Source organism: Ambystoma mexicanum, chromosome 1p, assembly GCF_040938575.1.
Source record: "Ambystoma mexicanum isolate Mex_15411 chromosome 1p, UKY_AmexF1_1, whole genome shotgun sequence".
NCBI classification, from domain to species: Eukaryota; Metazoa; Chordata; class Amphibia; order Caudata; family Ambystomatidae; genus Ambystoma; species Ambystoma mexicanum.
In genome coordinates this window covers 525,381,275-525,403,055 of record NC_090921.1, presented here as the reverse complement: position 1 = coordinate 525,403,055, position 21,781 = coordinate 525,381,275, and the positions used below count along the sequence as shown (strand labels likewise).

Here is a 21,781-nt window from a genome sequence, read left to right as displayed (position 1 = left end):
GACCCTTAGGTGTCCCAACTGAGCTCAACCACGAAATCCGAGGATTTACTCAAAAGATGGAGTTTGATGGGAGGAAAAGAGTGAGAAAGAGCGAAAGCATTCATCCAGAATCTCCGGATGTTGCACCAAAAGATATCCTGGTCCAAGATCGGCTTTCAGTTTTGTAGGTTTTAGTTTCTTAATCTGATTGCGTACAGGTGCGATTTCCATCTCTTGCAGAGAAAATTGTTTCCTTTCTATCTCATGCAGTATGTGAGAAGCGGGGGAGCACTGGGTGCTTACCATTCACGCCCAATGTCTGTTTGATTTTGATTATTTGATATACCGATGTTTCAAAGAGATGGGAGCCAGCGAGTCCCTGCAAGGTAGGCTACCCTCCCGGTGACAGGGTGATTGAGTCCTTTCACCATTAAGTCCCAGCTGAGCTGAGCCTACCTTCAGATAAGAGTTAGTGTAGAGATTGGTGTATATCCAGTGAATCCATCTTGAACATGGCATTGCAGAGCCTGAGGTTAGTGAGTCAGTCTTGAACATGACATTGCAGAGCTGGAGACTAGTGAGATCTCCGTCAGTGAGTCCCACTGGAGCATAGTTTGGTAGATCAGTGGGGTTTGGGTTCAATGAGTCTCACTTGCTCTGAGCCTCTCATCTATGAAGGTCAGGAAGTCCCTTCCGAGTACAGACTGGTCGACATGTCGGCCATGAGAAAGTGGGTCTGTCTTGAGCACAGCGTTGGGAGGAAAGTGAGTTCTGGTATTGATATTGATATTTTATTTCTATCGCGCTCGTACACAAGTGTTTCAGAGTGTGAAAGATCCCCTCAAGCACAGTCTGGTAGATCTCTTTAGCTCAGCCTGGTAGATCTGGAAGCCATCATTACCTCCTATGTGCTACTAAGTTTGCCCCAATCTGTGCCGGGGGACCATGAGTCTTAAGGGGGAAGCGGTGGGCACCACGCTGCCGAGAGCCTGGGCAAGGGGGCTGCTGATTAAGCCTCTTATTGTAATTAGCAGCTCACTTATGGTGCCTATCACACAACAGAAGGTGATTACGCTATTAACAGCCCTTAAGTGTCAGTAATTGGATGCGTGGGGCAGTGATTAGCAGGGTTTGTGCACACATAGCCTCTGCCAGTGCACACACGAAGAGCAGATAACAGATTAGGTGATATGTTAATTAGACGGTATTGAAATTAAGCGGATATCCTTGGTGGCGCCCTTGGTGGCGCCCTTATCGGCTCCAATTTCGACTGCCGTATCGTTCTGACCACAACTTCACCATCACATCACAGGAACATTTTCACCACAGTAACAAATATTTGAGCATGGAATTATTTGTCCCCACAAGATAGGAAGGGCTGTGACAAAAAGTGGCGTGTCTACGGAATGCAGAAATTATTCGTACATGTATACACTCAGGTGTATTTGCTAAGCTATGCACAGTTTGTAGCCTTGTAGCAAAAGCATTCACATTAACAGGTGCAAAAGTGCAAATGTGCATATATCAGAATTGCACATTTTAGCAAAAGCAGAGTTAAATAACTGCATTGTAATTCAGCTGGTGCTACTATGCACCCACACATCCTCAGTTTGCTCGCCCCAGGTCGGAATGGTGTGACTTTCCTGTGCACAGCACTCAGGGATCATGTTTACCCCCTACCACTGTGCCTCAGGGCGTAGTACGAGTGCAACCCCATGTTGTTGTTTTTTTATTTATTGCCTTTGAAATCAGGTGATAGTGCCTTTTATAGCCCCTTCTTATGCTGTCAGCCTCTGCAGTAACATACGTCTATTGTGCTCAGCAGGCCACCGTTGGTCTAAATTGCTTGGGAAATCAGTGACAATGGAAGAGCCCATCGCATGCCTGCAGGGGCTTCCACAGGCCAGAGTGGTAAAGGGTTTTAATGACAATTGTTTTATGGGCCAAGGTGGGCAATTGCAATGTCTTCGTGCACTGCTCAGGTCACGATTTTGACCAATAATACTGGCCTATCCTTTAAAATGCACCATTTGCCACACATTGTACCTAGCCGTCCTTACGTGCATTTTCCTCTGTCACAGCCCTACTGGCCTTACCCAGGTACTCGGCAGTGTTGACATATTTCTATTTTAGTCTATCTTGTATCAACGGTAATCATTTCACCCCATTCAAAAGAATGAAAAGTAGAGCCAGGGGCCCATTCCGTTCTTGCCTTAACTCCAACCCTACTGGCCTTTCAGAAGTACTGGCCTACTGCAATATCTGTCAAGCATTACCAGTTGTTTAGTGCTCTTCATTGCCCCGAGGGTCAGGAAGGAGGAATCTGACAGGCCTAACATGCTTTGCTTCTGTTCTATTAGACTTGTACATGTGCCACTTGAGGTGGAGTCTTTCTAACTCTTCACCAGCACAACTGGCCTTTCAGAGGTACTTATATTTGATAAAGTATCACCATTTAACATTTTCAACTCAAAGGTACTCATTTGAGCACCCTCAGAATGATAAAAGGCTGAGTAAGGTAGACCCAATGTGTAGGTGATGCCTGCTACATGATCTCCACATATCAACATTATTCAACAGTGCCCCTTTCATATAGCCCTATTCCGCCACCTGCTTACACTACCGGCTCTTTGTTCAGTACGTTCTCATTCTTCTTTCCCTCTCTGCCACCTTTGATACTATTGACTACACCATACTCGTAGACAGGCTACACTCTTTAGGAATCAAAGACACTGCTCTCACATGGATCTCCTCCTTCTTCTGTAATCCCACGCAAATCATGTTCCCCCACCTTTCACTTCCACACCCCACCCAGTGTGAAAGGAGTTCCACAGGGAGCATCCCTACCCCTCTCCTCTTCAATATCTATCTCAGCCCACTCGCCGCGTTCATCCACTCCCACAATCTCAACTGCTACAACGACGCCGATGATACCCAGATCATCCTCAAAACACCCAAATCACCAGACACCACCCGACCAGATCTTTGATCATGCCTCTTGGATATTGACCGCTGGATGACGACCAACCACCTCATCCTAAACTCTGAAAAAACAGAAATCCTAGTTTGCGTAAAAAACACTCTCCTTCCCCAACCTATCCCTTGGTGTCACTCTCTAGGCCTCCTCCCGGCAACCTCTTCTTCAGTGAAAAACCTTGGATGCACACTGAACACAGACTTATCCCTCTCCCAACACATCAACTCTGTATCCAGACCCTGCTTCTTCCACCTAGGCATCCTCAGGCAAATCTTCCCATACCTCACCTATCCACACCAAAACGCTACCATCCTCACCATCATCTTCTCCTGCTTAGACAATGCAAACTACCTTTATCTGGGCACACCAGCGTTCCAACTTAGGAAACAACATAAAAAAAATCCAAAACACTGTGGCCTGCCTGCATATTGGCCTCCCACCCAGAGAACACATCAGCCCCACACTGAGAGTCCTACACTGGCTCCCTGTTGATTGATGGACTACCTTTAAAGCCATGTGCATTACTCACGTGGCATCCACAACACTGGTCCCCAATTCCTCCAAGATAAACTAACACGCTACCGACCCTCCAGGACCATCAAATACAGCGCAGTACTTCACCTAGTTATACCCCAATACAACAAGCCTGATTTGCATGGGGTCTTCCCCTTTTGCAATGCCATAGCAGGTGAAAAAAAACTGCACCAGACTGGGTGGAACCTCCTTCTCCATCCAAGCTCCAATCGTCTGTAACTCTCTCCCTCTCCATATCCGCCACATTGACAATCACCTCGTATTCAGAAAGGTCCTCAAAATCTGGCTTTTTCCTTCTTTTTCCTGAAATCCCTCTTCCACACTATCCTTTGATTGCTCCTCGCACTCAAGTACTGACCCACACCCAACATAACGTCAACAATTTCACATCACTCCAGATGCCGGCAGCGTTTGCAGCAGCACAGCTTGATAAACACGCCCCTTTCCATTACCACAGACGATCATACATCAATCCCCTACCCCCAACCCACCCCCTCTTGGTCCACCAACACAGTAACTGGTGCAAACTGGTTACTGAAAAACACCTTAAAATCTGATTTCACCTTGAACGTTGCCACTCAAAAGTGTCTTGGCAGAATGCTTGATTAGACGAATCATTAGAGGTAGCAACTGTAGCACACCCGGTTTGAATTGGAGAGAGGTCATGTCATGCACTCAGTTGGACCATCCTACCTAATTATCAAGGGGCTTACCCAGGCACTCAGCATGCTTGACTCATAGGTTCCATTTGCTGCTGGAGCACTGTGCTTCCATGGAGAGAAAGAGGTTCCCCCTATTTGGTTCTCCCACTTCAGCGTAGCACGTAAAAGGACAGTAGGGGGCCCAGCATGCAAGGGAAGAGGCACAGCCAAGGATTTAGTCTCAGGGAGACCCTGATGTTATCCTTATTTTCCAATGAGAATGTGATAAACAAAGAGCATGTATCGAGCACAATGTATTTCAATGGAAAGTTGGCATAGGATCAAGGTTTCAATATAAAGCATTGGCCATTTGGTATCAGTTGGGTGTGGCAACCTAGACGACTGAACTGCATCAAAATAGGAAGATTTTCACAAACTCTGCTACTGCTGAAAGGTGAGTAGTGGTGGGGTGGAGTCACTGGAATGTTAGATAACACCTTTCAGCCTATCGTCTGGCAGGTAATCTCCCGATTTGCTTACAGGTCTGTACCTGAGATGTCCATTGGCTTTCAGCCACTTTGGTCTTCAAAGAGCTGACTTAACTTGCAAGGCCTTGTTTGTGTATGTAGAAACAGCCCACAGCGCAAAAAGCAAGAACTGCCCCCAACGCATGTCCCTCACCTGAACTCTGACCTCTGGCAGGTTAACCTTCATGGCCAGTTCCTCACGACTGTACACGTCGGGGTAGTGGGATTTCTCAAATGCTCGCTCTAGCTCGTGCAGTTGATATGTGGTAAAGGTGGTCCTGTTCCGGCGGTGTTTTTTCTTGGGCTGGTCCTCCTCTGGAGTATCGGGACCTGGGGAGCCATTCTCGCTTTCCATACTTTTCCTCAGCTCACTCAGGTCCCCTTCACATTTACTTAAGAACATGTTGGCGTCTAGAGAGAAACAGAACAGGTTATATTGGGACAGTGATGAAGGAAGGGGTTCTGTGATTTGTAATTAAGGTATTTTTACTCCCTGGAAGAGGTCTGAATAGGTGTCCCACTGCCCCCTAAGATAATTATTAACACATGTGTGTGTGCTGGAGCTGGGCTCAATTAGATATAAGTGTCCTGTTGTGCCATAATGGCCATCTGTAAGTGCAGTATAGACGGAAACATTTTTATTTTGTAAATTGCAATCTTCAGGTTACAGGTGGCTAAGAATTAATTTAACAAACACCAATGAGTTTTTGCACTAAAAGAAATATTAGACTGGTGATTCAATGACTTTAACTGCACTAACAAAGCAGGGTAAGTTCACTTTTATTCTTGCAAAAATTGACAAGCTTAACTCACCTTTGTAAGGGATATGCCTTTTCAAAGTTTACTACATTATATTAACCAAAGATTTCTTAATTTTTCTGAGCTGTTCAAAAACACAATTAATATAAATTGAAGGATGATTGAATAACTTTTCAAAATAAATGGTTTCTTCTGACTATTATAGTCACAATCAAATGAGTATACCTCAGAGACACCTCTGCTACAGCCCATGATTTCCCCGTTGTACTTGAAGGAGCTCATTTGGGCCCCCCAACAGCTCTTGGACGGTGCCCCCTTCCTGGCCGCCCTGGGGAGGAAGGTCTGGGACAGAACAAAGGCCCTCATTCATACAAAGCACCCTTACTCCCCGGATATGCCACTGATAACAGACATGTATAGAAATGAATCGGAGCTGAAACACCTTAGGTACTGGGAAAAGTGGGGAGTGTATGCCTGGGGAGACCTGTATGAGAAGGGCTCCTTTAAAGAATTTGAGAGGCTACAAGAAGAGGCCGATATCCACACTGGGCAGTTCCTATGGTACCAGAGAATACGCACTATAGCACGTAAGAAATGGGAAAACTGGCCAGAGGAACCAGAACCCAACCCCCTTACCACGTTGCTGTATAACCTGGGTGAAGGCTGGAGGCCGATATCACAGATTTATAGTCACCTGAGTGACACCTCTAACCCACGCAGTGCGGAATTGAAAGGTAAATGGGAAGCTGATGTAGGCTGGGAAATAACTGAGGTAGAATGGGAAAGAGCCCTATCATTTCCAAAATCGGTCTCCAGAAACCACAGGTTTCGACAAATACAACTGAATTTGCTGTATCGAACATATTTAACCCCGCTCAGGTTGGCAATGTTCAAAACCTCAATACAATCTACTTGCATCTGGTGCAGTGTGGATGGGGCAGACCTGATACACATGTTTTGGTCCTGCGCCAAAGCACAGACCTTCTGGACCGTCATACAACGAACAAGCGAAAAGGCTGGGGTGATTGGATACCATTGGACCCCAAGCGAATGCCTTCTAGGGACATACCCCAGGCCGACCAAACTTAAACATCTGGCCAAGCTAATGGACATTATGTGTATCTTGGCAAAGAGGACAATCGCAATGTCCTGGAAGAAACCCGCCGGACCACAACACAAGTTATGGTACAGGGAGTTGGAACGGTGGGTGGGTCCATGCCGAAACAAAGGCTTGGGAAAACAGTGTCGCTAAGTCCACTGATGCCTCAAGCATGACTCTGGAAGCTTGGAAAGAACTCAGAGGGTCGTTGTTCCACCCTTCGGATGATAAACCGCCATGAACGCGGGAAATTCTATGGACACCGGACAGTAACCCATAGTTTCAATATTACCGAAATGAGGGATCCTAGACACAGGAGATTCTGTTGTTGTGGGCCTCCTTTCCCCCCCTGTCTGGTTGACTATCCCCTACATTCCGCAGCTGATACTGGGCTGCTGCGCCCAAAGAAATACTCGGAGACAGTTACAGTTAAATTGTTGTAAAAGTTAATGTTGTTGTTTTGCAATGTTCACCATCCTTGAATCTGAGGCGCATTTGGGGCCATGTAAGCGTTAAAAAATGATAAATGCCAATAAACAAATTTTAAAATAAATAGTCACAATCAATTCAACCTCCTGAAGAGCCACACCGTAGTGGCGAAACACGTGTAGAGGTTTGATAACTCAGGATGAGTTTTGAAAATATATGATCAACACATTTTGGAAACTAACAGGATTTATGATCAAGAGAATTTGGATATTAAAGGTAAAAGAAACACAGGAATCTAAATAACGAACAGAATCATAAACAAAATTGGACACTAGAAGGACATAAGACCAAGAGAACGTGGACATTTACGACAAAAATAAGCACGATAATGCAAGTACAAATAGAATCTAAAACAAATTGAACATCATTTAAGATCAAGACAAAGAACAAACTGAGATACAATAAAGCAGTAACTGTTTGTTGAACTTGATTGAGTTCAGCAAAAATAAATTAAATGTAGCAAAAACTCATATTCTTAGGCGCCTGTAACCTAAAGATTTCAATTTGCAATTTAGATATACTGCTGGGCAAAAACAGCAGTTAATCTTTAGTCAAGCAATAAGATCATTGAAAACTGTAACAAAAAGCTTGCCTAGATTCTGAGTGATTTTTTGCAACCATGTATGGAACTTTTTAAAAATCTTGTTACATAAAATGATGCTGGTAATTATGCTTCTGAAAGCATAGGTCATTCCATTGTCATTCCATTGATGCTGATTTTTGACTGAAAAAACTCATCAAATGTTTTATGAGGGGGGTTCTGCCCAATCTCCCTTCCCAGTTTTCTACTACCTATTCCCTACGCCCTCTACCCCTTATATCCCTATATCGAAGCCCATATTTTTCTATGAGTTTTTCTGGCCACAAATTGGCTGCAAAAAACTCACCAAAAAAACCCTGGCAATGAATGAATGTGCTACCTTTGAAAGGGGGCTTTGCTGATCCAACCACCATTTCATAAAGTGCTTCCTGCTAAACGAATAGTGCACTCGTGTGCCTTCTTACTTTTCCAGACCTGTCTGCAGTGGGAACATAGCAGGCTCAAAGGTCACATGTGCATTCCTGAGTCAAGCTAGCTGGAGCCACACGCCAAGAAGGCAAGCACGGGTGGCCTTTGTATTTAAAGACTCCCTTTTCCCTAAAATGATAATTGTGTATCTGAAAAGGGCCTGGTAACAGAGTAAACTACAAAGATAAGCATTCACTGGTTTCAGATCATACAATTATAACGCCACAAAGCAATTTGGTGTCAGTAGTCAACCTGGATCAATGACTCTTCCATGGCAGAACTGTGTTGATTTCGGTTTGTCTGGCCTGGCCTGGCCCCACACAGAGATCCTCTTAGTGGAGGTCAGGAAGCTACGCTTTTGATGCTACTGGAAAGCAACGTCACCTCCTCTCCCAGGACACAAAATCCCGTTGGGGGGGTGGTCTGGAAACTCACTATAAAGACATGCCAGCCAGAATACAATAGACAGTTAACACCAGGGTGTTGATTACAGAACCTCTTTAAAATTAGCAGACAAAGGAAGGGGGCAGAGTTTAAGTAGCCTGAGACAGAGGTAAAGTCCACTGAGGGTTTCCACTATCTTGGATTCTGTTTGGGTTCACTCCCTACTTCCTGCAGACAGCTCACTCTGGGTATGACATCAGAGGGCAAATGATACTTGTTACAGCAGCCTGGATTGGTCCCTTGAAACCATGATTGCTTTGGACCAATCAGCTGTAGCATTTTCCCTGTAAAAAGGGGTAGACCCTCCCCTTGTTGATTCATCTTTGGACTTCTAGCTAGAAGAAGACGAAGGATTCAATGGAACTTTGGTGGGGAATACTTTCAATTTAAAAGTCTTCTGCCACATAGGTGAAGACAGAAGGCTCCAAAGCAGAGGTAAGCTCTGCCCCCTTCCCATCCCAAGGAAACACTTGTGGTGGCCAACTGGCTGGACCAGGCCTACTGCAACTGTGACAGTGGTACCCAGGACCCTGCTCACTGGAGGTGGCAGAATTCTGCAATTGTGCTCTTCAGCCCTTCTGGCTGGGATGTGCAGAAAGAAAGGACTCATCTGGCACTGGAGGTCCCAGAGTGCCACCCAGCAACCCAGAGGTCAAGGGACAGTCCTGGGCCTGGATTCCCGCATTGACCCACTTGTGAGCGACACCGATCTGGACGCTGCCTGCCAGTTCCAAGCTTATTCGGACTCTTGCTATTACCACTTGTGAACCGCATCATGTGTTAGATCCAGACACCCAGCTCATCAACCTGATGCTGAATGAACACCTGAGATAGCGCCTTGCGGCCTAGCTTGATACTGTTTAGCCAGATGAATAAGACAACGAGGTATTTGCAGTGATCCTGCAAATAGGGACCTCCTTCCCATACCCTGGATTCCCCTTCTGTGAACTGGCAGAATTCCTGTCCCATCTATTGAACGAGAGAGACCGCCTTGTTGCCAATTTTTGCCGTCTATAGTTTTGAAGTCTTTCATGCTTCATGTATCTATTCTGCACACCTGGAGATGTAAGAGCATCATGAAGGAGGCCCTGAGCAGCTATGCAGCTATCATTCCTTCAGCGGTAGACTTGTGGTACGCCTATATAGAGTAGCCAGAGCAGATGTAACACTGTAGCGCAGTTAATTGCCCAGTTCTGACAGTTGTGTACTCCCACCCCTATCTTGTCTCAAAGTCCTCCATCCTCACACAGTCGGAGCAACCTGGTACCACGTTTTCCATATTTTGTAACCTGAATCCATGCTACCGCTAAGCTTTTTATCCACTGGCTGAAATCTTCCTGCTGTATTTAAGGATTAGCAGCATTTTGATCTGTCAAGATCCACAAACATTGAAACAAACCACACGCAACAAAAGCCCTAATCCCGAGAGCTTCTTTCTGCAGCGGGGAATGTGATCAGATGGCCAGTCCAGAGCACGCAGGCGAATTTACTGAACTGGAAAATCTGTGGTTTCTTTCAAAATTAATTATGGTGAAATGAGATAGGGAGGGGGCAACTGAGCCCCACCCTTAATGTCGCATTGGGAGCCCAGCGTAGTGCCTTGATGGACAGCCAGGTGCAGCCTGGCCCCCTCCAGGAGTGCACATATGCTGTCCAGGGTGTCTAGTGTTAGAGGCATCTCTGGGCCTCCCACCAGGTTGGTACTCTTTGCCTTCTGATTACCTGTGTGTGCGTCGACATATGTCCTCTGCTCTCTACTGGACTGTTCCATGTGTATGTATTCCCTGCATTAGGCTGTGTATATTGCTTGGTGGCATAACGATAACGCCCCGAAACCCACTACCCCGGGATTCCCACATGTGAACAGCCACACCTGCAACAGAATCCCTCATTTGTCAGATTATCCATCACTTTCGCCAAACCTCTAGAGTTATGTGCCGCTTAAACAGTTAAAAAGTGACTCAAATAAACGTGCTTCACGGTGTATTTTTACTGTACTATGCAGAGAACGATATAAGCGGGAACTATTGGGAGTAGAGTGCCACTACTTTAATTGTTTGCTCTTAACAGTTCCACTACTTTTTGCAACCATGCCTGAACTGCACCTTTTGAAGTTGAAGCCCACCGCTCCATTTTAAAATCTTCCAAGCAGTTAGAGCTAAAATGAAATCTGTTTGACCATACATTTCTGAAGCCTGGATGACCTCTCAGCCTGGATGATTCAAGGGGGCTTCATTTTAGCCAGCGGAACATAGAGGCGGCCATACAAATACTGAGAAGGAATTTCTCCTCAAACCCCCTGATCTGTGGAAAACTTGTCAAATCGTTATCTCATGTTTAAAGCATAGAGAATACAGTGTCCTTGACACTCGCCAGTGATACTATTTTAATATCTGGTGGCTATTTATTTATTTTATTCATTGGATATTTATAAGGCGCTTATACAATAAGACAGTGTTTCAAAGCGCCACAAGGCAAAAGGGAAAGGAACAAGGGAGCAAATAAACAATGAAAATGACAATAAATAAATAGAAACAAACAGCGGTCCAACTAGGCCATGTGACATTCAGAACGTGCAAGTGCAATGAAAAGAAAGGAAAAAGGGGATGCGGGAGGGGCTAAGTGCAATAAGGCTCCCGACGAAGAGGTGGTGTCAGAGGTGCCCGTTGGGGAGGCAAAAGGTATGTGCATGGGCAGAGACATCCCAGGCGAAAAGGAAGGTCTACCACCCGATAAGTAAGTGCAGGGTGGAGGCAAACCACCTGACAGGCGGATATGGGGCCATAGGTCGGTACAGGGGTGGTGTTGGGAGAGGGTGCTGTTGACAATTGGGCAGGGGGGCAGGACCCTATTGGACTCTTGAGGGACAAGCTGCCAGTCTCAGCAACAGGGGGGATGGTTCCATGGGAGGGGGAGAGGGAAGGAGAGAGATCTGCCCCCAGCCCTCTACTTGAAGAAATGTTTGATCAGTAGAGTGTTGGAGCTAGAAGATCGAAGGGATCTGGAAGGAGAGTATTAAGAAAGAAAGCGCTGCATGTAGCTCATTCCCAGGCCCCCGACAGCCCTGTGGATGATGCAAAGGGCCTTACATTTGATCCTTGCAGCAACCAGAGTCAGTGGAAAGAATTTAGAGCTGGAGCGATTTGGTCACAGGGCTTGAGGCAAAGGATAAGTCTTACAGCTCTATTCTGGATTAGTTGAAGAGGACAGAGTGAAGAAAGAGGAAGGTTGAGGAAGAGGCCATTACAGTAATCCAGCCTGGAGAAGACCAGAGCTCTAAAGATGTTGAGCTTCTGGGGGAAGGTGAGGAAAGGGTGAATGCCTCTAAGGAGGTGAACTTGAAAGTGGGCCTTCATGGCAAGGTCCAAGATGTGAGGACTAAAGGAGAGAGAGGAGTCGAAGATGACCCTGGGCTCAGTGGAAGAAGAGGGAGGTGAGCCCATAGAGGGCAGCCAGAGAGCAGGGGGGAAACAGGGAGCAGGTGTCCCGATACGAAGAATATCGGTCTTACTGGCATTAAGACAGAGATCATTGGAGGTGTACCAAGACTGAATAGCAGACAGGCAGTCAGGGATAATAGAGGAGAGGAAGAGGGGAGCTTGAAGGAGAGTTGTGTGTCATCTGCGTAACACTGGAAATGAGGAGAGAAGTCAGAGATCAGGTGAGCAAGAGGTGCAAGGTAGATATTGAAAAGCAAGGTGAGGGGATAGATCTGTGGGGAATACCACATATAGAGAGAGTGGTGGTGGATAATATGGAGCACAGGAGCACCTAAGAGGGCCGGTTAGTGTGGAAGGAGGTCAACTAATCTAGTGCCCGATCTGAGATACCAAGAGTATCTTGGAGTTGCTTTACGAGGGTCGAATGGTCGACCGTGTGAAAGACGGCAGAGAAGTCAAGGAGAATGAGAACAGCAGGAGAGTTAGAGTCAAGATTTGTGAGCAGTTCTTCATGGGTGTTCAGGAGAGCAGTGTGTTGGGTCAGTTGGGAGAAGACCAACTTCTCCAGAGGTTTCCCAAGGAAGGGTGTAATGGAGATAGGGCTCTTGTTGGCCGAACAAGACGGGCCGGCTGAAGACTTTTTTAGGAGGGGGTGCACAGAGGCATGCTTGAGAGAAGAACGGAAAGAGCCAAATGTTAGGGAGTTGTTGCAGAAGTCAGCAAGAGCCACAGAAAGGGAAGAGATGTCCTTAATGGTTCTGGAAGAAGAAGAAGAAACCTGTTTGGATGAGACCTTCATAGAGCAGACTACTCTAGAGATCTCATCCATTGTGATAGGTGAGAAGGAGGAGAGATTGGGTGGTGGTGGAAAGAAGCCAAGGGGGCAGGGGACAGGGAGATGAGTGGAGGAAGGGGAGGAAGAGAGAGAGGTAAAAATGTCCTGAGTTTTAGAGGTGAAATGGGTGGCCAGTGCAGTATAGAGGGCCTGAGAAGGAAGAGATGAGGTGGAGACTAAAGATGGATTGTCTAGTTGCTTGCAGAGTTCAGCCATGTTGTTAGATGCTCCAGAGATGCAGGCCTGAATGTGGGCCCTCTTTTTGAAATGGACAGAGAGACAGTATTGCCGTTGGAGTAGACAACAGGCGAGAGGATGAGCCTGAGGTCTGCCACTTCCGTTCGGCAACTCTGCACTTGCGTTTCAGAGTGGCTAGATCGGAATCATACCAGCTGTTATGCTTGGAGGCAGGTTTCAGGTGGATTCTCATGACAGGGACAAGAATGTAAAGAGTGTTAGTGATAGCAAGAAGAAGATTGCCAAGAACAGAGTCAGTGGGAGAGTCAAGAGTCAAGAGGAGGGCAAGAGGAGGGATGAAGGTGGAGGCAAACGTAGCAGCCGACACTCGTTTTATCGGTCAGATGACCACGAAGGAGGCTGGCAGTGCTGGTGGAGGCTCAGTCAGGGGGCCAAGAGGTCCCAGATGAGAAGAGAGGAGAGAGTGATCAGACAGGAGAGAGGGGTAGTGAGAGGGTTGGAGAGCGGGAGATCAGCGGGGATGAAGGCATCAAGTGTGTGTCTGGCAGAGTGGGTAGGTACCAGAAGGGGGATAGTGAAGGAGAGAGAGGTACAGAGATCACAGAATAGTGAAGAGGCAGGAACAGTGGAGTTAGGGTGGATGTTGAAGTCTCCAAGGAGGAGGAGTTTAGAGGTAGAAGTCAGAAGGAAGGAGCTAAAGTCAGCCCATTCCGATCGGAAAACAGACACAGGGCAGGGGACCTGTAGATAGTGGCAAAGGTGAGAGTGAGTCAGAGAGACACCAAGCATGCAGACAAGACTTTCAAATGAGGAGGAGTGTTGGGTGGGTATGAGAGAGGTATTGACCCACTCAGAGAAGATCAGGGCTACTTCACCATCAGGTCGATTTTTCTGAGGTTTGGAGAGAATCTTGCAGCTGTCAGAAGCAGTGACAGAGAGCTGGCATTGAACCACTTCTCCATGAGAGCCAGGACGTTGAGATCAAAGTCTGCAAGAAGGAGCCAGATGTCAGAAGAATGTTTGATAGCAGATCGAGCGTTTAGAGTGGCTAAGTGTAGCCAGTCGCCACCTTTAAAGGTTTTCCAAGGAGAGGTACAGGGTGGCGTTATGCCCTATGGAGATGGGGAAGGAGTTGCAGAGAGAGAGGCAGGAGTCGTAGCATGAGAAGATAGGAAGTTGATGAGGTCCAGCAGGCGCCGGTCAAGGAGAATAAGATTGGGTTGAGGTGGCTGGGCCATGACAGTGCCATTGTGATATATGTTAATGATGCACCTAGAGGATGAGAATGTGTGTCAAGGGTACTTCCCATCTAGTGCCGCCATTAATGGGTGAAGAGGAAAAAGGGGAGAGGGTAGAGATCTGATGAGAGGTCCATAGGTCTGGAGAGGGGACCGAGAAGAGGATGCCAGTGATAGTCTGTCTGGAAGTAGCACTAACATAGGTGTCAGAAATAGGTAGGCCATGATTAGAGGCCAAGAGATCTCTTTTCTTCTAGATTTCATGAGAGAGGAGGGATAGGTGATCAAGTAACAGAATAAATGGAGAGATAGAGAGTGCCATTGAGGTGAAAGAAAGAGGGACAGTTGGAGAGGCTGCACAATTCATGGGCAAACACACCAGGCGGTCTAGCAGCCGAGGGAGGCAGGAGGATGCACAGATGTAAGGCACACCTAAATTTGAATTTTCCAAAGAGCACTAGAATGCAGCATGACATGGAGGATGCACAGATGTGAGGCACGCCTTAGAGACAGAGCATGCAGCAGATCAACAAGGCAATGCAAGGAAAAGGCATCTACAATTGAGTAACATGCCCACATGTGAGAGGCAGCATTTGGCTGGATTGAGACTGCTGATTTGTCCTCAATCAGGCTGGTCTTCATGATGAAACACTGAGGAGCGTTGTCCTTGAATTCTGGTACAAAGCAACTCCACTATCCCTAGATGGGGTCCACCAAGCCGGGCCAGGATAAACTGGAAAGGGAGTAGGTGAGATCACCACGGCCATAAGGCAATCCGACTTAGTGCAGTCTGTGACCCTGCAAGATTCACTCTCCAGATTGTTCCCAAATATGATAATGTTAGGGGTTAACACTGTTCAGCTCTGGGGCTAATGGTAATCCAGAATGTGTGGTTACCGCACAGGATTATTACCCCAGTAGCTGCATTTCACCTCAGTAGCATGTGGGATTTGTCCCTTTATGCCCCTGGACAAGGGTCAATTTGTAGTAGGAGACTTATTGACTAATTGCTTGGATTATTGTAATGCACTCCTTGGGGTTACTTCAATGAAATGTATTAACATATATTAGATGGCTAAAAAATGATTTGATTAGGGACATAGCAAAAGTAATCATGTCCAGAAAGCAATTGTTCGTGACTAGAAACACTTGTGTACAGACGCATTATAAATGCGATATCATATCCAAGGGGCTGCCTCTGCCTCCCTTCAGGATAGTATCAAACAGCATATTCTAGGATGGAGCCTTTGGTCCATGGAGAATCGCAGACTATTCATCACTAGAACTCTGTTAGACCAGAGGAGATATGACTCTCACTTTGGACAAAGGTTTAGGAATAGCTCCTGTTAAAGTGGCATCTTGTATGGTAGATGTTAGGTATAGGTTCTAGTGTTGTCAAGAGGAGCGAGTAGAGACAGTATATATAAATGTTGAAATGACAAAACGGCTGAGAAAAGAAAAGAAAAAAACAATACAGAGGCTTTGCCTTCTCTTCCTATTCCAGTCACTTAGCTGTCAACCTGCCGCGGCCGCAACGCCTTGTCACACGTTGCAACATGCTCCTGCCAACCACTACCCATGCCAAGGTCACAGCTCCACTACTTTGTTTGTACGCTTCTACTACTGGTACTATGTTGAGAAAAATGTGTTTCGTTTGGGTGCCATAGCAAACATCGGCTATTATTTATTTGTGAGGCAAGAAAGTGTAAAACGTTCAACAGAAGCAGAATACTTCTCCAGTTCACACAAAGAAAGTTCTCCGAGAGGCACAGACAGAGGGCAACCCTAGTCAAAATGAAAGCCATTTCTTAAGCATTGGTCACTTCCAAAAGGCCTTATTTAAGCTTTTTCTGAGCTCTACCCACACATGTGTACGGCACAAAACATGGGAATTAGCTAAATAAACTGTCATCAAAGATTTTCCGAGCAGTTTAATTAATGCTTAGAGAATAAATGTACTGCTTGTACAAGAGAAATGCTTATCTCGGCTTCAAACTGTTATTTAAACATGTTAACTGCTTGAGAAGTCGGTTCAGAGTGATTTCATCGAATGTATTTGATCGAAGTCGATTTGATCGAGTTTATTGTCTGTAGCTCGATTCGGCTGCAAATATATGTGTGGGGAAACCCCGCATCCCCCAGTCGACCCCCTATATTTATATTCACGATCACCCCCACATATATTTGCGACCAAATTCATTGTAAAAGCTTCTACCAAATCGAATTCAACCATTTCTACTGCGTTGTAATCTACCATTCCCGAGAATTGCTGGAGTAATGTTAGGCAAGCATATCCCTTTATCTAGGGAAGTTGAGAAACGTTACAAAAAGCTGATGCTCGTTGCCTTAAAAATCAAACATAAGCATCTGCTATTTTGTAACAGTGCTAATATTGTAAAAAGCTTTTGCACTTTTGTTTACATGGATATCCGGCAGCCACTTGCTAATAAATTAAAAGTTAATCAGTGCCAAAACGGAAACCGTAAAAAAAAAGCCAATTTTCAGGGCTGGAATCCTAACACTCAGTTTACAGGTTTTGGGAACTGGGGACTAACAATTTACCAGGGCCTGACTTCGCGGAATGCCGCGATTGTAATACCCCAGTGTTTCCGGCAAGCCAGGTGCTGGTAATATTCGCAAGTCTGGCGGCAACCTGCTGGTATTTACAGGCACGGTTACTGCCGGACTTGTAATGAGGTATAATCTCCTCCTATCTTGCACGGAGCGTGATATTCGAACTCAGGATCATTGGGAATTTTATCAAAATGCAAATGTTGATACACTGAATCTAGAGCTTAATCTCTGAAAGTTGTTCGGTACATCAGGGTTTATTAATTATGAATTTCACTTAAACGTAACAACAAAAACACTATTAGGTGAATTGTTGGGGTGTAGGTTATAATTCCAACTTCCAATTTCACCCATTGTATTAATAAAAAGAATATCACTCATTGAAATTCATAATTTTCATTTGCTAAATACATTAATTTTAAAGAACAATTATGAAGAAATTCCGTGTATAGCACTCATGCTTTGAAAAATGTAAATGTCTATATTGAGATGAAACAAATTAGCAAAACCACAAGCATTTCCCAAATGCTCTGAAGGGACAGGGGGGTGTGGCAGAAAATCTGCGCCCTGTTTGGATATGCAGCCACTATTCCAGGCGCTGACGTACCTGTACCTGCTTTTCTTACGATCATAATTCTCTGATAGGCCAATGCGTTGTTTCAGCTAGGGTTAGAAGGAGAGTGACTCCAGTGGGCCACTGTCTCCCTGTAAGTCTTTGGTTTGAAGGTCAGCCTTTTGGCTTTATGGCTACAAACGATCCTAATATCTAGTCTTGTGGCTGGGATAACTCTTCCTACTGATTCTGAGATTGATAGGCTCAGAAATGGGTCCTTGTGCCTTGTTGGCAGTCGGCTGACAGTCGATAAGCTGTTCGCACCAAATACAAATGTGCCCTGGGTTGAACTCTTGGAAGGAACCTGTTGAAGTCCACGGGCGCGCATTCTGAGCTCTGCGCTTTGACGCGCTGTGCATTGTAAAGATGAGTGAATAAGAAGGTTTGTTTAGGGTTCACCAGGAAGTAAATTACTTCAGGTTGCTACTAAACAAGATGATTTGGGTGCAAGCCCTGGCAAGCAGGACAAACAGGGTAACTAGAAACCTCAGAAGAAAGGAGAAGGTTTCACACCAGATGTTTGTCGTTTAAGTCTTAATTATCAAGCATGTTTCATTGCTGTTCAGCGATTATAATTGGTTATTTATAACGCGCTTAATACCAAAGATGTTTCTAAGCACAGACCTGGGATTCGAGCTTGTGTTGAACAGTGTTGTCTTACTTCCAAGACGTGCACGTTGCCTCTGAGCTAATCTACCTGTGATTAGCTCATGATGATTTTGCTACCCCTACGATCTTCAGTCAATAGACCTCATTACGAGTTTAGTGGTATCTAGGCAGTAAATCCACCCAGATACCACCAAACTATATTATTGTTACCGCCACTTGGTCTGGTGGTATTACCACCAGATTACAAGTGATGCTGGCGGAGTAAATCCCCATTTCTTTTCCGTCCATAGGACTCAATGGGGTGTTTTCGGCAGAATTACCAAAGCGTGATTCCCGCTGACATTTGGTGGAAAGCTAGCAGATGTACCTCCAGCTCATGGCTGGAGGAGAATCCCTCAACTTTCCGCCCCATCTATAGTTGGGCGATGTGGTAATGCAGCGGTATACAGTAATACAGCTGCATTAAACCCGCACCACCCAACTTGAATGTCCTTTAGATCAGGATATCAAAGGCATACCTGTGATAGTGAATGTCTAACTAAACCAGTTGCAGCACAGTGGGCTCATGTACTTATTGAGCAGGATTGGTAAACGGTGACCATTCCTGCCTGCAGCATCCCAAAGTAAATTTTTGAAGGGACAGCTGAGAATGGTTCACAGCCCACTCCTGTCTATCTACTGCACAGATGAGGTCTATACCTCACCACAGACTCTCCAAATACTTTGGGGCGCATTCTGAGCCTGCTGGTCTGGAAACAACGGTGCTGGTAAGCTTAACGGCACCGTTGTTTCCAGACCGGCATATTACAGGTCTGCATGCCGGAGCCGGTGTGCCCGACAGGTCGGACGCTGCCGGACACAGTGGCCACGGTAAGCAGACCATCATAGAAGCACCGGCTATGTTATTTACGGTGTCAGTGCTTCCATGTTCCCCATTCCCATGGAGTCCTATCGGACTCCATGGGAATGGGGTTTTTCAATTTCCCGCCGCCTGACTTTCCGGGGTTGTCATCCCCTGGTGTTACGGGCAAGTCGGCCGGCGGTAAATCATTACAAATCTGGCAGCATCCTGCCGGTAGTACCGGCAGGTTGTAATGAGCCCCTTTGAGTCCCTCAGACAGCCTAGTGATAAGGATCCTGCTGTTCACTGTGCAAAATGCAGTAGGGAAGTCCCTTGGTGGCTAACACTACACATATTATCCATCCGTGACAGTACGGATGCCATTGGCCATTGTTACTACAGCTCTCTCAAAGGAAGTGACCTGACCGTAGATTGAAGATGTTGCAGAATGATTTCAGAACAGATAGTCTAATTGGCATTAGGGTAGGGCGTCAAATTGTATGTGTGTATTACGCCCTTCTCTCAAACACACACACACACACATATGTGGGTGCCTATATAATTATATATATATACATGTACACATATATGACATAAATTGTTGTATAAATAAAGCTTGTTATATATATATATATATATATATGTATTATCAATAAAGTTATCTCTCAATTAAGCACATATATAAATTACTTCCTCCTTTTTTGTCCATTCATCATTTCCTCCCACAGAGGTAGAACAAACTCCTTTTCCCTCAAACTCATGACCCTTCCCTCTTTCTCATGCTCTTGCTTTCATGAGAGGTCTTTCAGCACATCATGCTCACTCAGCCCCAGCCTGGTGCAAAGCTTTATGATAAAGGGTATTTTACCATGCAGAGTTGCTGGGTCCGTGTCAGAGTCAAGATTTGTGGAAGGTTCTGGCTGCTGCTGCCCTGAGCCGTCTGAGCCCCTCAGCACTGAGAATGGCCCTGGTAGCAGGCTGCTCAGCAGCGCCTCCTCCTGGTCCCAGCGATGTCCCAGAATCACGTGGATGCTGTGCATGGGCCCCATGTTTATGAGTGCCTGGGGCAGTGTTGCAGCATCTGCTTCCTGAAGACCATTCATGGTGCCCAAGAACATCAGTGCCTGCCCAGACCCTTCTGCCAGCCCTGCCAGAGGCTGAGACTGAGTCACAAACGTACCTGCCAAAGCTGACCAGGTATATGTCAGGTGTCTCCCTGCTCCTTGTTGGTGTATGGCAGCTGATCAGATGACGGATCTCTGTCTTACTCTGCAAACAAAAAAGGTAAAGATGACCCATGTAAACAATGCACTGACCAATAGAATATCCAAGAAATCAGAATCACCAATAGGGACAGGCGGATTTCAATTACAGGAAGGTCTGAAAGCAAAGGCCTTCCCACTCTAAGGAAAGCTGAAATGCTTCGTAGACACGCAATGGTAAGTTGCAAGTAAGTCCTTCACTCCTGTTACTCTTAAGCCATTGAGTTACATAGGGGGAGCCCACTGGCTCCTACCACCCATGCTACATCTTCCAACTGCCTGGACTGGAACGCCAGCACACTAGCATTCTCTCACTCATACATCAACACTCATGCAATCATGAGGAATAATATGTACATCTATCATGGACCGCCCTAAGAAACACGGTGCCTATATAAGAATGGTATTGATTTTTGATAAAACATTTTATTGGTTTGAGACAAACAAACAAACAACATAAGCACACCGTCAATACAGGTCAGTGATTGTTTCCCACCGTTATTACAGATAACATTTCAAAATTGAGTTCACTGCCCCTTCACAGGAGCTACATTCGATTTCCCCGCTTTATTGGTACCCTGGATGTCGAGGGGCGCCACATTCTCTTTTCTTATTTGCTCATACAGAGTCACCTTTCAGTGGGCGTCTTCCCATTTTTGCCATACCATTTGCGCCTTGGCCGGACATCCTCTGGCCGTATATACCCTGTGCTCCATTGCAACACAGATGTCTACGTCTGTCGTCCATTGTCCATAACTCTGAGTCACCTCTGATCCCCATTTCTGAGCAATGTTTCTTTTGATAAGTGCGGTAGTGGTGAACACAAACAGTTTTTCATATTTTGACAGGTCGACTTCATCGTCTATTCCCAACAGTAGCAGCGTAGGATCTCTGGGGATCTCCTTACCTAGGACTCTAGATAGTTAGTTGCAACATGCGTCCCAGAACTGCTGAATGTGTGTGCATGTCCAGAGTATATGAAAGAAGGTACCTTCCTCTGTCTTGCATCGCAGGTAGGTTGGGTCATTTATCCTTCCCCATTTGTAGAGAGCCACTCTAGGATAGTATACTCTATGTAGTATCTTTAACTGTATCAGCCTGAGTCTTGACTATATGGCTACCTCCCTAAGAAACATCAGAGCTATGACCCATTCTTCCGGCAGTATTGTACCCACATCAGTCTCCCATTTGGTCTGTAGAGCTCGCAATTCTGTCATGCCAAAGGAGGTTATGGCACTATGCATGACTGATGTCACTTTCTGAGTGTTTCGCTCCGGGAAGAGGTTCCTTTCTATTGGGGTGAATTCTGGCAATGCGGTCATATCAGGGAGATTGCCTTGTAGTGCGTGGTGCAACTGAGTATAATGATATTGTTCAGTTTGGGGAAGTGTGAGGTTGAGCGCGAGCTCCGAGAATGGAATTACGCTGCCCTCTCTCACGACATCACCCATCCTTAGTGTTCCATGTTGGGACCATCGCGGCCATTTGGGGAGATTGTATACACCCGGGAGATTTGTGTTGGTCCACAGTGGTTGGGCTAGCAACAGCTTGTTGCCCCATCCCACAAATTTGTGTGCTTCCGTCCAGATTTGGGTTAGGTGTGTCCGCATATTGAAGATGTTTGGACGGGCCCTTTTCCTATAAAGATATTGCATGACAGGGTTTTCAGGAGTGTCAATTTCTAATGCGTGGTTATGCGGTGCGGATTTGTCCCTG

General features: G+C 45.9%; 1 protein-coding gene across 2 annotated transcripts in view; it reads right to left on the bottom strand.

The window, feature by feature from the left end:
• The window catches only part of RAX2 (retina and anterior neural fold homeobox 2), a 67,046-nt gene that overhangs the window by 16,400 nt on the left and 28,865 nt on the right, over positions 1-21,781 (bottom strand). The window contains exons 1-2 of one of the 2 annotated variants that reach the window (XM_069649418.1): positions 19,672-19,976; positions 4,813-5,069 (exon numbers count right to left, since the gene is read on the bottom strand). In XM_069649418.1, the coding sequence (XP_069505519.1) occupies positions 4,813-5,069; positions 19,672-19,921 (507 nt within the window). In that variant the 5' untranslated portion in view covers positions 19,922-19,976. The other variant, XR_011303938.1, reaches the window with a different exon arrangement.